Source organism: Hirundo rustica, chromosome 2 (assembly GCF_015227805.2).
Source record: "Hirundo rustica isolate bHirRus1 chromosome 2, bHirRus1.pri.v3, whole genome shotgun sequence".
NCBI lineage: Eukaryota > Metazoa > Chordata > Aves > Passeriformes > Hirundinidae > Hirundo > Hirundo rustica.
This window is the reverse complement of record NC_053451.1, coordinates 17,120,397-17,135,820: the sequence shown is the minus strand read 5'-3', so window position 1 is coordinate 17,135,820 and position 15,424 is coordinate 17,120,397. Positions and strand designations below refer to the sequence as shown.

Below are 15,424 nucleotides of genomic sequence, written 5' to 3'. Positions count from 1 at the left end.
TCTCCTGATTGGCTGCCGGGGCAGCGCCGCGCCCGGCGATTGGCCCAAGGTGTGGCATCTCGCCTGGTGATTGGCGGACGGCGGCGGAAGGAGCTGGCCACTAGAGGGGCGGGGCAAGATGGCGGCTGTGCTGGAGGTGGAGGTTGGCGGCCCCGTTGAGCGTGAGGTGGAGGAGGTGCGGGACATGGGACTGGTGGGGGCCGGGCCAGGGGGAACCGGGTAGGGCAGGGTAGGGCAGGCGGGGAACGGCTACGGGGCATCTCTGTGAAGGGGAGCCGCAGCGGACGTGGGGCCTGGGGGTCGCAGGGTCCGGGGGAGCGGGGTAGGGATATGCGCTGAGGAGCTCGGAGGGTCTCTGGAATGGGACGGCAGTGGCTCTGGGTCACTCAGCTTGTAGGTCTTTGGGGCAAGTAGGTGTGGGGAGTGTTAGTTGGGGGAGATCCTTAGTGTAGGAGGACGTCAAGGGTCCCAGGGCAGGGTGGCACTGGGAGCTTTGGAGGGTCGATGGGGCAGGGGACAGTGCGGGCCCTGGGGGCAGGAGGGCAGGGATGGAGGCTCAGCTATTGTTCCTATGCTGGCTTTTAAATGTTCCTGGGGATGAAAAAAATTACAAAACTGAAAAAAAAATCTCTCTAGAAAGATGGAATTGGAAGCAGGGTGGGTGCATCTGTCACAATGTGCGTGCCACTTTCTGGCACTTATGCCCCGGGCCTTGCAGTGGCTCTTCACCATCCCCTGTGCTTCATGCTTGGGAGTTTTGCTTCCACTTGTAGTGAACCAGGAGAACCTGATTCCATCCTGTCTACACTGTGGGAGCAGCAGCACAGGGGTCATAAGTCACTTAGCTGGTACAGTCAGGTATTTTTTTGTGCCTTTTCTCAAGAATTGGTGGTGTGGCTTAAAAATTCTCAGATGCTGATGGTGGTTTTGAAGGTTCCTGGCAGGGCCAAGTTGTGGAGATTCCCTAGTGTATGGCTGAGCTGTGGGAGATTGTACCTCCTCCCTGTGCCCTGTGTTTCTGCAGAAGAATGGTGCAGTAGGGTGATGGGAGGATTCAGCCACAGATCAGTCACTCTTGAGTTGCTGCTGGTTATACTTTAAGATAACTCCGTGGTAACCTTGTATGTTAGAATGTGGAAGATCCAAATCTTCTGATCCTCAGAAGTGAAATTCCCACTTTTCATTCAATCAGGGGCTGGCAGAGAGGTTGTCACAAGGAGGCAGCGAATGAGGAGGTGCATATAGGACTGGGCTTATCCCTGTGATTCCACAAATTGTTGGTACAAAACCTGTCTGCTTCTGTTGTCCTGAGGTCTTGGCAGCTCTTTGGCCAGAGCAAGTTGTTGATGAGCCACTCATGGTGGGGACCTGAAAGCAGTTTAACATTCCACCAGAATAAAGCCAAGTGTCCCGTGGCCCCGGCTCTGCCTGTGGGGAAGCAAAGGTTTAATTTCCAGTTATCCAAATGTTTGATCACTTGGGACATTTCCACTCCCTGCCCCTTGTTCCTGTGTCTTATGAGCTGAAAAAAATGGAGAATTGAGATTCCAAAATCTGTTCAGACTTTCACTAAAGAATATGCCTTGTCCCAGCCTGTCTTGGTTGGACTTACAGCACTGTGGGAATTTGTCTTCCCCTTACTTCAAGTTATTCCTGGTAGATGCTGGGAGACTAAGACTCAGGTTGGGGCAATGGGAAAGGTGAGATCAGGGCTGTCAGTTGCTCTGGAGCTTTGAAGTGAAATCAGCAGCTGCTTATTCTCCATCCTCAAGGCATTCTCCTTGCCTCCTTTAGAGATTTAGAGCATAAATAGATTACAGCCAGCTCACAGTGGCATGTATGTTTGCCCAGAGATACTCCAGCTCCCTGGGCTGTGAGGAATGTGTGGCTCCAGCTTTGGTGTTATCCATATCAACAGCCTTTGTGTTTTTCCGGAGGGGGTTATTCCGTGACTGTCCCAGTGGTGGGGATCACAGGTTTGTGGAGGCTTTGGAGCATCAGCCCCTGCAGAAAACCAGGGAGTGGCACGAAGTTCTTCCAAAGGCCATGATACCACGTCCAAGAAGAGGATTAGACTTTAATCCTAGATATCTAGTTTCTCCTAGTCATCACCCAGAGGAGGGTGAGGTTTTTGAGAGATTATGAGTTACAGAGAAGACAGAGAGGAGAAAAATTGTTCTTAAATTTTTTTTTTTTTAAGTGAAAAGTTTGTCTAAGAGCTGTATTTGGTTGCACACTGGGTCCTGTGTTGGTGCAGCAGCTGGAGGATGCTGAAACAGGAGTAGGGTGTCCACAACACTTGGTAGAGCTGTTTGTCAGCTGTTTCAGTCACCCTAAATGTTGTTGTCAAACCTCTCTTGGTAAAGGGAGATTTAGGAGTTGAGGTTCTTTTACCTAGCTGTTGGAGTTAGAAAGAGACCCAAAGGACTCAAAAACTGCACGTTAAAATCAGACAACCCCAAACTAGAAGTGGAATAAATGCTTGCTAGCAAGAGCAGGTGCTTCCTTTACCATTGCTGTGCATTTTTAGCCCCAACCAAAAATGTCTGTGTTAAGAGAGTGTGCAGATCAAGGAGGGGTTAACTGGAAGGTCTGACTCAGGGTGGCTGCTCTGCCAAGACCTGTGTGACAGTCATCAGATCCCTCCCAACGTCCCTTCTGGCCCCCCCATAATAAAGTTATTTCAGGAGCTTTGAGCTCTGGGGAATCTGGTGAAGCTCAGTCCTTGTAAGTGAGAGAAAATTGTGTCCAGGGCCATGGATCCCTGGTTGTCTCAGGAGCACATCTTGGAAGAAGCCCAACAAGCCTAGGGGTTTCTCAACTTCTTGTGTGTGCAGTGACTAGTAAACATTTTTAAATCTCCTTTTCTCCTGTTTATTTGGAGCAGTTCCTGCTGGAAGTGGCTGCTTTAGGAACAGAGGTGCTTGGGGAATTTGGTCAATACAAACACCCTTCTTGGTGTCAGGTTGTCACCACCTTCCCTCAGGTTCTGTTGCAAGCCAGCAAGCTCCAACAAGGATTTTCATAGCTTTAGAATTTGCATACAAGTCCTGAAGTGTTTCTTCAGGACTTGATTCTCAAGGGCTGAGTTTCTTGCAGGTGTTGCTCTGGGGTGAAGCTCAGCAGATGTTCCACATCAGGCAGACCGATTGCTGCCCTGTGTTTTTCCCTACTTCATTACCCCGGGGTATGATTAGGTGCCACAGAGGAAAGGAGGCAGCTGTGCATCCTCAGCTGAGCCTGGCTGTGATCAGAGCTGCTGCCTGGGAGATGCCTGTGTGCTGGTGGTGGTGACCAGGCAGGTGAGGTGACTGCTGCACCAGCCTGAGGAGAGCCCTAGCATGAAGGCTGGATCCAAGCCTGTGGCCCTGTACCCAGTGAGGTGAGGTGGAGCTCGTTCCTCTCTACCACATCTCCGGTGTGTGCAGGAAAGAGTGATAACAATACATGCTATGGTTTGTTTCCAACCTTCAACGCCTCAGCAATACTGGAGTGTCTCCAGCACTGTGAGGATTTCTGAACCACACATGTGTGTTCCCAGCCCAGATGAGCTGCTCTTGTTTTGTTTTGCTCTGAGTTTGTGTCTCGCCAAGAAAAGGTGAGGGGAAGAGCTGTGGGATTCCCTCCCGTGCCGTGGGTCAGGGTGAGCCTGTGTGGGGACATGTCCGGTGCTGGAGGCTCCTCAGCAGTTAGGTGAAGATGTCAAGGGAAGGTTTTGCCCGGAGAAGCTGTGAACTCGCCATCCCTGGAGGTGTTCAGGGGCGGGTTGGATGGTGCTTGGAGCAACCTGGCCTAGTGGAGGTGTCCCCACAGGAGAGGGCTTGGAGTAAAATGAGCTTTAAGGTCTCTCCAAGTCAAAGCATTCTGTGGTTCTGTGATTTCATATAAAGCTCCAGGTGAAAGCTGAAATGCGGTGTTGAAGCTCCCCTCACTCCTCCCCTGTCCAAAAGTGAAAGTATTCACACTTTTTGCGAATCTTACTGGAGAAGATGGGATGCAACTATCCATTGTCAATCATCACTAATAACAGCAGCTCCCCATGCTCTCTGTAGCTCCTGCCTGTGATATTTGGGAGGAATTTACAATTACCTCAGCAAAGCAAGGCCTAAATCTTTCTTTTATTGTGATTTTGAAATCTTTTTAGCACTGATTTGTTGCTGGTGTGTGACATACCATCCCGTGTTCTGCAGCCTAGTGGAATTTTAGACTCCCACCACTGGTGGGAGCCTTGGCTTCACTGGAATCACCACTCTGTGCCCTGAGACACCTGGTTGGGTTGTGAATGTCGGATTGAAGCCAGTTCTCTGTTCTGCTCACATGGGACGGTGGACAGAGCCTCGACTCCAATAAAATCTGGGAGTGTGAGCGGCAGGGGAGCAGGCACAGTCACTGCTCTTTCTGGGAAGGTGAAGGACAGCTCTGGGCTGTGCTGGCACTGTCAGCATGTCAAGGTTTCTTATTTAAAGCATCTGAATCCAGTGTTTCCCAGCAGGTGATCTCATGGGTGTTTTGTTGGTTTTTTTTCTCCCTAGGTCGATCTTTCACACTTGTCCCCAGAGGAGAGATGGAGGTGAGTGTTTTGGGAACTGATTTGGAGCATACAGCTCAACTGAGCTCCTGCTACTGACCAGAGCTACCAGCAGCACAACCTGTGATCACAGTGGGGCAGGAAAGGGTCACCATTTTTTGATGGTGGGAAGTATGAATTGTCTTAAAAGGCAATAATATTTTTTTTATCTTTTAAACTGCTGCTAAATACAGAATTACAGAATAGTTTAGGTTGCAAAAGCCCTCTGAGATCATGGAGTCCAACCATTCCCCCAGCACTGCTGAGGTCACCACTAAACCATGTCCCCAGTTCCACATCTACATGTCTGTTAAATCCCTCCTGGGATGGGGACTCTACCACTGCCCTGGGCAGCCTGTGCCTGGGCTGGACAGCCCTTTCTGTGTAGAAATTTTCCCAATATCCATCCTAAACATTCCGTGGCACAACCCGAGGCCGTTTTCTCTTGTCCTGTTACTTGTTAGCTGGAAGAAGAGCCCAACCCCTGCCTGGGTCCACCCTTCTGTCAGGGCCTTGTAGAGAGCAAAAAGATCCCCCTCAAGGCTCCTTTTGTCCAAGCTGAGTGTCCCCAGCTCCCTCAGCCATTCCTCACCAGACTTGTGCTCTTGACCCTTCTCCAGCTCTTTTACCGTTCTTTGGACACCCTCCAGCTTTTCAATGTCTGTCTTATAGTAAGGGGCCTGAAAAATTCCTCTTTTTCCCTTAGCCAAACCAATTTAATCCAGATACCTATTGAAAATCACAGTCAGACTGGACTCTCAGTATTGCACCAGCACAGGCTGGGGGCCAACTTGCTGGAGCAGCTCTATGGAGAAGGTATACAGCCTCGAGGTCCTAGTGGAGAACAAACTGTTCCTGAGCCAGCAGTGCCCTGTGGGCCAAGGAGGCCAATGGGATCCTGGGATGCAGTGGGAGTAGCATCGCCAGCAAGTCAAAGGAGGAGATCCTGACCCTCTACTCAGCCCTGGTGAGGCACCTCTGGAGTGCTGTGTCCACTTCTGGACTCCTCATGACAAGAGACAGGGAGCTCCTGGAGCAGGTCCTGTGGAGGTTACAGAGATGGTGAGGGGACTGGAGCATCTCTCTTAGGATCAAAGGCTGAGGGGGCTGGGGCTGTTCAGTCTCAAGAGGAGATGACTGAGAGGGGACCTCATCAATGTCTGTCAGTGCCTGCAGGGAGGGGTCAGAGAATGGACCAAGCTCTGCTCGGTGGTGCCCAGCAATGGCTCAAGAGGCCACAGGCAGAAACTGATGCACAGAAAGTTCCTTCTGAACATGAGGAGGAACTCCTTTCCTGTGCAGTAACCAAGCACTAGAACAGATTGCTCAGAAAGGGTGTGGAGTCCCCCTCACTGGAGATATTCCAGAACCATCTGGATGCAATCCTGTGGGGTGTGCTCTAGGATGATCCTGCCTGAGCAGGGAGGTTGGACCAGATGATGCACTGTGGTGCCTTCCAACCTGATTTTGTGATTCTGTGTTAGTCTCTAGAGAGTGACTTCAAATCAGAGAATTTGGTGTATTTGTTAGGTTTGGATTTTTTGTTTCCTCTAACTTCTTGAACAGCATTATTACCTAGAAACCAAGACATAAGGATGTCACAGCTCTTAATTCCACCTTGTGTTTTGGTCAAACAGCACTAGCTGGTCAAAGAAACCCCAAGTGTCTGGCAAGTATCAGCCTGGAAATTACTTGTTCCAGAATTCTCAGGCTGGAGAGAAGCAATTTTTCTGGGGTTTGGGGGTTTTGCCAGATGCCAGCTGGTCCCCCCCACTCTCCACCCTGACCCTTCCAGCCTTTCCTATGTTGGACAAAAGGGACAACAGTGTTAGCGGTTCCAAAACTGGCATGAGGGTTTTGTACTGAGAATTAGCATGTACTCTGGGCAAACAGTTACAGTGTGCTCTAGGAAGATGCTGCTTGATAAGGAAGGTTGAGAGAGGTGGCCCCACTGGTGGTCCCTTCTAACCTTGCCCATTCTGGGATTGCGAGTTACGTTGACTTTGCACTCCGTGTTCATTAGTCCAGGTACGTCAGTGGGAGTTCTCCACCTCCTTCATGCTCAGATGGACAAAGTGTTGTTCTTGGCTTTCACAGTGTAGAAAGGAGCTGGTCCCAGAGCAGCCTTTTGTCCCTTCCCCTCTGGATTGTCCACGAACACAACTCTTCTTAGCGCTGTTTTTCCATCTGTTCTTCCTGGCTCTCCTGAGGCGTTCGTACCCCGGCACGCCGTCAGTGCCAGTGTGCTCTTCAGCTGCCTTTTCGTGCTCATTGCAGGGTGGAGCACGTACGGATGCACGCCAAGCACCGCGGGCACGAGGCAATGCATGCCGAAATGGTTCTCATCCTCATCGCCACGCTTGTGGTGGCACAGCTCCTCCTGGTTCAGTGGAAGCAGCGGCACCCTCGCTCCTACAATGTAAGTTACCCCCGTGGCCGTTCTGCCTCCGACGCTGGATACGAGTGTGGAGCAATGCCCTCCTTTTGCTGATGAGAAAAGCGTTCCTGGTTTTCCTTTTGTCTGGTGTTGTGATTCCCTTGTCTTCCCAGCATTCTCTTGTTTCTCCCAGCACGCTGGGAGTTCTGGCTAGGGATGAGAATGGATGAACGTGGAGGCTTCAGGTTTCTGTTGGAAGTGACACAAATAACTCAGTGTGGCTTAATATCAGGGATGTACATTAATATAAGAGATGGACAAGCAAATCCTGGGGGTTGTCCTGAGGGAAACTGCGTTTTGTGGGTGCTTCCTTGGAAGCAATGGAGGCTTCTCGCTGCTGGCAGCTTGGGTTTGGTGGTTCCTGAATCACTGTGCTGAGCAGACTTTGCCACTTGCTGATGCCACCAGCTTCTCTGGGTCTGTTAGTTACCTGAAGCAACTTCACTCTGACTTCCTCGTCGTAATAATAATATTGTTTTAATGTTTCCAGGTAGTACCTGTAGTCCTCTGTGAACTTCAAACCAAACCTGTTTGCCTGTTTCCCTCCAGCAGCACTGTGGGAGCTCAGCTGCACAGCTGTAGATCCTTTTTGGGAATAGGCTGTAGTGCAGAGGCAAGCCAAAATCTTCTTGCCTGTAATAATACCTGTCTGTCTGTGTTTACAGCATTGGGACCCTTGGAAGGCAAAGGTTTATGTAGCTGCCTTTCAGCAACTGGTTGAGTGGATCATCTCCCTTACATTCCTCTGGAGATGATTCCTCTGCATTCTCCTGCCAGCTGTAAACTTTGCTACCAAAAATAACATGGCTGCTGCCTCTGACTCCCTCACAAAATCATGGAACTGAAAAGGATTGGAAAAGCCCTCTGAGATAGTTGAGTCCAACTGTTCCTCCTGCACTGCTGAGCGCTGCACTAAACCATGTCTCCAAGTGTCACATCCACACAGCTTTTAAATCCCTCCAGGGATGGTGACTCCATCACTGCCCCAGGCAGCCTGTGCCACGGTTTCACCACCCTTTCTGGGAAGAAATTTTCCCAATATGCAACCTTAACCTTCTCTAGCAAAACTTGAGGCCTTTTCCTAATGTCCTGTCACTGGGAGCAGCGACCGAGCCCCACTTGGCTATAACCTCTTTTCAGGTAGAGGCAGAGAGCAGGAAGGTCCTCCCTGAGCTTCCTTTTCTCCAGGCTGAGCCTTCCCAGCTCCCTCAGTTGCTCCCTGTCCGACTCATGTGCTGAGCTTTGAGCCCTTCTCTAGGTACCACAGGTCAAACCTCCCCAGGTTCCTGGTGCATTTCAGGGCCATTTGTTGCCGGTAGGAGAATGGCTGCCACCACTGACAGGGCATTTCTGATGTCTGAGGAGCAGTGAACCAGCACCAAATGTCTTTCCTCTGTTCCCGCAGATGGTGACCCTCTTCCAGATGTGGGTTGTGCCTCTGTATTTCACTATCAAGCTGAACTGGTGGAGGTTCCTGGTGATCTGGGTGCTCTTCTCAGCAGTCACAGCTTTTGTCACCTTCCGGGCTACTCGAAAGCCTCTGGTACAGACAACACCCAGGTTTGTCTGCTGTTCCTGGGGAAACTCCTCAGCCCCAGGGTAACCATTAAAAGGATCTCTTTCCAGTTTCCCTTGCTACAGATGTGTGTTAAGCTTTGCACCCTGGGCGTGTGGGAGCCCTGCGCATGTGAAAGGATGTGAAGCTCTTAACTGGCTGCTGGCAGCCATCCTGATATACCTGGTACCTGGGTGAGGGGTGGAAAGGTAGACTCCACATGGGCTGGTGTCCTCACCTAAGGCATTCCCAGCATGCAGCACACTTCCTTATTGCCTTTGGAGACCATGGGGTTTCTAGTTTTGGAAGCCAAGACTGAGCAGCCTGTGGCAGGTTGAATTAGGAATGTAAAGCTCTTGCCCGTGTGTAGGGTAGGTGAAGTGTCTGCAAAAACACAAAGGTGAGAAAAATAAAACTCTTCAGATGATTGGCACACTTTCATTCAGGAAAAAATTAGGTAATTGAATTACTTGTTTTAATTCTTTACAGGCTGGTTTATAAATGGTTTCTGCTAATATACAAGATCAGCTATGCTACTGGGATCGTGGGGTACATGGCTGTCATGTTTACGCTTTTTGGTCTTAACTTATTATTCAGGTGAGTGAATCTTTCAGCTCCCACTCCTGGGGTGATGGGTTATTACTCTGGAAAAACAGTTTACTTGTTAATCTGATTAATGGGGCCAAAGAGACTATTGGGGTGCCGTTTCACTCCTGGGAGGATCACAGGTGAGGTGCTGGTACCTGAACTGGTCCAGGTTGCTGGAGAGCCCTCCTTCCAGCTCACTTGTTGGCAGCTCCCCCAGCTCTGTGGTGTCCAGCCTGGGGCAGCAGTGGCTTTTTTTTTTTCTGCTATACTGCAAGAAGCAACCAGTCCATGGCTGGTGGCAGAGGACTCTAGTCCAAACCCGCTTCATCATTAGAGAGGTCAGCTACTTCTCTGGAAAAATACATTCCCTGGAATATGATTAGAGTGGCTTTGCCCTCAAAAAAAAAAACCTGTTGATGGTTTTTCTGTTGTAGAATCAAACCCGAAGATGCAATGGACTTTGGCATCTCTCTCCTCTTCTATGGACTTTACTACGGAGTGCTTGAACGGGACTTTGCTGAGATGTGTGCAGATTACATGGCCTCAACCATTGGGGTGAGTTCACAATGGTCTGTCCTCTAGGCCAGACTTGTGCCCTGTATCAGGGGGCCTGAAACATGTTGGTCTCAGCAGCAGCTTTGGCTTCCCGCAAATGGGAATTCCCCCCCCTCAAGGGGGTCCCTGTATCTAAAGTAAGGAGAGTTGCTCTGACATCCTTCCTGAAGAGCACAGCCTCTGCAGGGTCCAGTCTCCAGGACAAGAAGCTCTTCCCTGTGAGGGTGATGAGACACTGGCACAGATTACCCAGAGAAGCTGTGGCTGCCCTGTCCCCTGGCAGTGTTCCAGGCCAGATTAGATGGAATTTGTAACAATCTGGATTAGTGGAAGGTTTCCCTGCCCATGAAAGGAGGTTGGAACTGGGTGACCTTCAAGGTCCCTTCCAACTCAAGCCATTCTCTTATTCTGTGGAGAAGTGGAATGGTGTATTTAGCCCTGCTAAACTGACAAATATTTTCTTTTCCTGGACCTTTAAAATCTCCAGTGCCAATTAACACTCCCATTTCTGACACCACTGTGCTTGCTGACCTGCAGCCACCAGGAAAGGATTCACACTGTGGGCTTCCTTCCTTGTATCTGCTGCAACTTTAGCTGTCCTTATGGGCAGAGGACACAGTGACCTAAAATCTGTAGCCCACTCACCTGGTATCAAAATAATACACCCCACCAAAAATACATGACCTAGGACAGCAGTGGAGTAGGTCATGTTTCCTCCTTTCAGCAGCTGTTTAGGGTTCTGGATTTTGTGTTTCCATCTTTCTAAGCTTTGTTCTGCTGCTCCTTGAGGTTCTGCTCCAGCCCCTGGCCTGCCACACTAGGACACCTTGGCACAGCTCGGGTCTCTCTTATATTCTCAGGGCTCTGTCAGATGCTCAGAGCAAAGCTGTGCCAGGGCTCTGCCAGAGGCATGTTTTGCTGATGGTACTAAACCAGGAGGATCTGTGACCTCCTTGGAGGGAGAGATGGACAAATGAGAGCTGGGCAAGCACCAGCTGATGAAATTTAACAGGGGCAAGTGCCAGATTCCCCACCTGGGGTGGTGTAATCCTGCTTATAGGTACAAATTAGGGAACAAGAGTCCAGAGAGAGTTCTTTGGAAAGGGATTAGGGAGTTTGGGTTGACAGGAAGTTGAATGAGTCAGTAGTGCGTCCTGGCAGCTAATAAAAGGGGCCAGCTGTGTCCTGGGATGCATCAGGCACAGCATCAATGTGTGGCCAGGGGAGGTGGTTGTCCAGCAAGAAGCCATGAGGAAATGGAGTGAAACTGAAAGAGGGGAAGTGCAGGTTGGACATGTTTACTCAGAGGGAACAAGCTCCCCAGGGACATGATCATGTCATCAAGTCTGCCAGAGTTCAAAGAGTCTCTTAGTCATCTGGTTTCGTTTTAGGCAGTGCAGCGGAGCAGGGAGTTTGACTCAATGATCTTGAGGGGTCCCTCACTGCTGAAGTGTGTGGGACCTGGCTTTGTGCCCGCGCTCTCCTTGTTGTGTCAGCCCTGTGCTGAGCCGTCAGGCTTGGAAATGGAGAGGGGTGGGCAGCTGCTCTGCGCTTTGCTGAATGAGTGTTAGGGACCTGCAGGGCTGGAGGGGGGAGCTGTATCTGACTAGCAGCCCAAGGGTTTTGGGTCAAAGCTGTGACCTCCAGCTTGCCCTGCTCTCTCCCCCAGTCTCTGCCCTGGGTGCACAGCCCTGGCAGGCAGCTGAAAACCCACTTGGCTGTTGGGGAGCAAAGAGGGGTGGCCCCTCCACATGGGGAGGGGGTGCATGGGGCTGGCGTGCGATGGGCCACTGCATCACTGAGCAGCTGTCCTGTTGTAGTTGTTTCCCTCAGCCTGACCTGTTACAAGGTTTTTAAGCCCCAAGGGCCAAGGCTGGACTCCAGGGGGGCTTACCCCAGCCCTTCTTAGAGCTTAGCTGTGCCACCGTGAGCGCGGGACACGTGCCCTGCCGCTGTCACCGCTCTCCCCTCTGCTCTGCCCTCGCTCAGTTCTACAGCGCCTCAGGGATGCCCACCAAGCACCTCTCCGACAGCGTCTGTGCCGTCTGTGGCCAGCAGATCTTCGTGGATGTCAATGAGGAAGGGATCATTGAGAACACCTACCGCCTCTCCTGCAACCACGTGTATCCTTCTCTGCAGGTGCCAGCCCCCTGCCTCACCGGCCCCATGCTGGGGTGGGCAGCAGGGAGCTCCTGCCCCATGGCTTCTCCCGCACTGGGTGAAGAAATGCCGTTTTGGGACTCGGGGCTGTCTGGCTGAATTTGCAATTTGCATGTGATCTGTGCCTGACTTGGCACTGACTTGGGAAGAGGTGTCCCTGAAGAAATTACTTCGTTGCCAGTCACAAGTGATTGTTTCCTCTTCCTTCTTCTCCCCAGCTACCTCAGCTGAGCCATGGAGCTGCACCTCAGTTTTTACCTGCTTTTGACAAATCTGCTGTCACCCATCTGCCTGGCAGTGCCTCGGCAGGTGTTCTGGGGGAAGTGATGGTCAGGACACGAGGCATCCCTACTCCATGCCACTTTGGCCCCTCATCAGAGACGCATTGCAGTGGGTCCTGAGTGTCCATGGGGAAGAACTGTGGGGAAACACTGCTGACATCCCTATGAAAACAGCCCCCTGGTCCAGCACTGCTGTTTGCCGCCTACTCTGGCCACAGCCCAGCAGCTTCCTCCTTCTCCAGAACTCCTCCAGGGTTTCCAGTATGCTGGAGTCACTCAGCCCTTCCTGTCAGCTGATTGATGGGAACTGGGTTTTGGAACTGGAAGTCCTGGTTGGTGCTCAGCCCCAGCTGGGGCAGCGAGTCAGGGGTTTTTACCCGTGGTGATTCAGGGTGAAGACGGGATGTCCTCTGGCACTGTGTGCATTACTGCCTGCGAGGTGGTTTCCAAACTGGGCCTGAGCAAAGGTCATGCTGGCAAAACTCGGAGCTTAAATTTAGCTCTTGGAAAGTGTTGGTGAGATTTATGGCTGACACTGTGCAAGAGCCCGGAACTGCAGCAGCTTGGGGTGGTGTGGCTGCCAGAGGAGCTGGTTAGTGCTCCTGGTGATCCTGAGGGGTGACGGCTGGCTGGGCACTCCTGCATCGACGGCTCCAGGGCTGACAAGGAAGTGACTTCTGTTGCTGCTTCCTGGCATTCTTCCATGGTTTGAGCAGCAGAAATACTCTGGGGAAAGTTTATTCACTCAGTGACACCCCTGTATGTGGCAGAGTCAGCTGCAGCCACCTCATGTTTTCCTGTAACTTCTCCAGGCAGTGCTCAGGTTGTGAAAATCCTTGTGACTAAGCATAGCAGGCACTTGTAAGTCAGACCCTTACTTACAGAGAAATTCCTTAAATGATGATCTCAAGGAAGCCTTTGAAGAAGGCTTCCAAAATGCACACAGTTCAGAGCTCTCCCAGGCTGTCCAAACCTTTGCAGTGCTTGGGCACCATCACTGAAGGGTTTCAATCTCCCTGGTGCCCATGCACTGTCAGGGCCTTCATGCTACCACCCTGCCTCCGTCCTGCTGCCCCATGTGCTCCTTCCCCTGTCCCTGGAAGCTGCTGTGCCTAGGAAAGGGTTGTGGTTGTGTAATGCACCATTCTCACATGAGATGTTTCCATGGCTTTGGGGGGACTTCCTTGGGCTTGGTGGTTTCCTCCACACTGAGCCGTGTATCCCCTTCTTCTTCCAGTTCCCCTTAACGTGCCACCCCCCAGGTTTCATGAGTTCTGCATCCGCGGTTGGTGCATTGTCGGGAAGAAGCAGACATGTCCATACTGCAAAGAGAAGGTGGATCTCAAGAGGATGTTCAGTAATCCGTATCCTTTCTCCTGCTGGGAGCCAGCACTTTGGGAAGGGAAGCAGTGGGTAGAGCACAGAAGGGACGAGAGGCTTGCCTGGCACCCTGAGTAGGTCACTGCAGCATGTGGCTGTGGCAGAGACCCTGCAAAACCCAAGACAAGCCTGGCCACAGCTGTCCCTCCACGAGGACCCACGTCTGTCCTTCCCTGGGTGCTTGTCCATCCCTCCCTGGGCACCTGTGTTCTCTGTCTCTCCTTTGGGGCACCTTTGGGTGGCTTGTGGGTGGGCCATGCTCATCTCAACCATTTCCCCACAGTTCTTTAACTCCTTCCTGCCCAGCTGGGAGAGGCCACACGTCATGTACGGGCAGCTGCTGGACTGGCTGCGCTATTTGGTGGCCTGGCAGCCAGTGATCATCGGACTGGTCCAGGGAATCAACTATATCCTGGGGCTGGAGTAAGGGCAGGCGATGAGGAGCCACGGAACCACAAGAGGACATTGCCACTGGGGATGCTGGCTTTGCTCCGTCACCTCTCAGGACCTTGGCCACCCCCCAAGGACAGCAACATCACGACAGCCCCTGCCAGGGCGAGGGGAGGACTTTTTTAAAAAGCAATTATTTTAATGAGCATATTTAAAACTTTCTATTGCAACCAAAAAGAGACACTTGTTCCCTTTCCCTGCCCCTCTCCAGTCCTTTGCAGCGCCCTGCTGGGCTGAGCTTTGGGCTGGGGGCTGTTCTCCAGCTCCCTCCTGCCGCTCTGTCAGGGGAGGCCATGGGGAGAATGGACAAGGCTTTGCCAGCTCCAGTGCTAGCACTCTGGAGCAGCCTTGCTGGCAGCAAGTATGGGATATGGGGGCTGCAGAGGAGAGGCTGGAGCCTAGCACCCTGAAAGAGGGGATGGAAGGTCGCCTGGCTACTCCCAGCTGCCAGATCTGCTCTGGGTGCCATGGGTATGCCAGCAGGAACCAAGCTGCTCTCTGGCATGGTGATGGTGGGCTCTGCCTCGGGGAACCCTTTTATATGCTCCCAAATTTTCCGTGTTCCTCCCTGGAGTCCAGTGGTGTCCCCTGACTGACTGCTCGGGGGGGTCAGCCAAGGCATGGAGTGGGGCCAGTGCTGTTCCTCTCTGTGCCCTTTTGGGTGATGGTAATGGTATGTCAAGAGCAGCCAAGAGCGGCTGTCCCTGCCCCAGGGCGCGGGTCCGCCCTCACTGGGTATTGCTCTTGGAATAAAAGGAACGGAGTGAAGGTTGGGCTGGTGCTGGTGTTTCCCTGCCCCAGCATTGCTCCATGGCATCCTCCTGGCCGTGCTGGTAGGAGCCATGCTGGTGCAAGTGGCCTTGGGCTCAGTTTTTGGTGGTGGGTGAGGGCAAAGTCCCCAGTCCCAGGGCCATCGGTGGTATTTTGGCATGTGGAGACAGACTTGAGTCATATTCTCTGAGGGCACTGGGATCTAGTGGAGGGCTACAAGGCAGCTCCTTTGCTCGGGGGATTTTGGAAGTGGCCACAGTGGTGGCATGGCTACAGGTTCTGTGTGGGCTGTGTTCCTCCCTGGAGAACCCCAGCGCTGTGCTGCATCCTCTGAGTTTTCTTTTGGGTTGAAACCACATTGCAGTGTTGTGCCAAACACTAAAATAAGAGCCCTGGAAATGGAGATGTGGCCCTGGGTTTTTTCTTGATCGCCTTCCCTGCTGCAGGGTAGGGCCGTGGTTCCCCCTTTCATCTCCCCCGGGGGAAGGACATTGCGTGGGTGATGACCAAGCACCCATCTGCATTCCCTGCTAGAGCTGAGCTGGTTGGTGTTGGTGGGAGCAGGAGAGTGGCAGAGGAGGTGGGTGCTGCCATGGGGGCTGTCTCTGGCCTGTCACTGCTCCTTGGACACCCATGGTTGCTGTGGGGAGGATGCAGCCACTGGCCTTATGCCAGCAGGA

At 52.1% G+C, this 15,424-nt stretch overlaps 1 protein-coding gene across 5 annotated transcripts; it reads left to right on the top strand.

The window, feature by feature from the left end:
* Nucleotides 1-93: 93 nt before the first annotated feature.
* RNF121 (ring finger protein 121) lies at nt 94-14,741 on the top strand. 5 transcript variants are annotated; one of them, XM_040056929.2, is made up of 9 exons: nt 94-175; nt 4,533-4,570; nt 6,845-6,986; nt 8,410-8,564; nt 9,049-9,156; nt 9,582-9,702; nt 11,692-11,825; nt 13,406-13,507; nt 13,830-14,741. In XM_040056929.2, exons 1-9 carry the CDS (start codon nt 119-121, stop codon nt 13,948-13,950), a joined length of 978 nt encoding a protein of 325 aa, XP_039912863.1. In that variant the 5' UTR covers nt 94-118; the 3' UTR covers nt 13,951-14,741. The 5 variants fall into 5 exon arrangements, with proteins under 5 accessions (XP_039912863.1, XP_039912866.1, XP_058275426.1 ...); XM_040056932.2 differs by having other exon boundaries at nt 13,807-14,741; XM_058419443.1 differs by having other exon boundaries at nt 11,692-11,841; nt 13,381-13,507.
* The last annotated feature ends 683 nt before the right edge of the window (nt 14,742-15,424 follow it).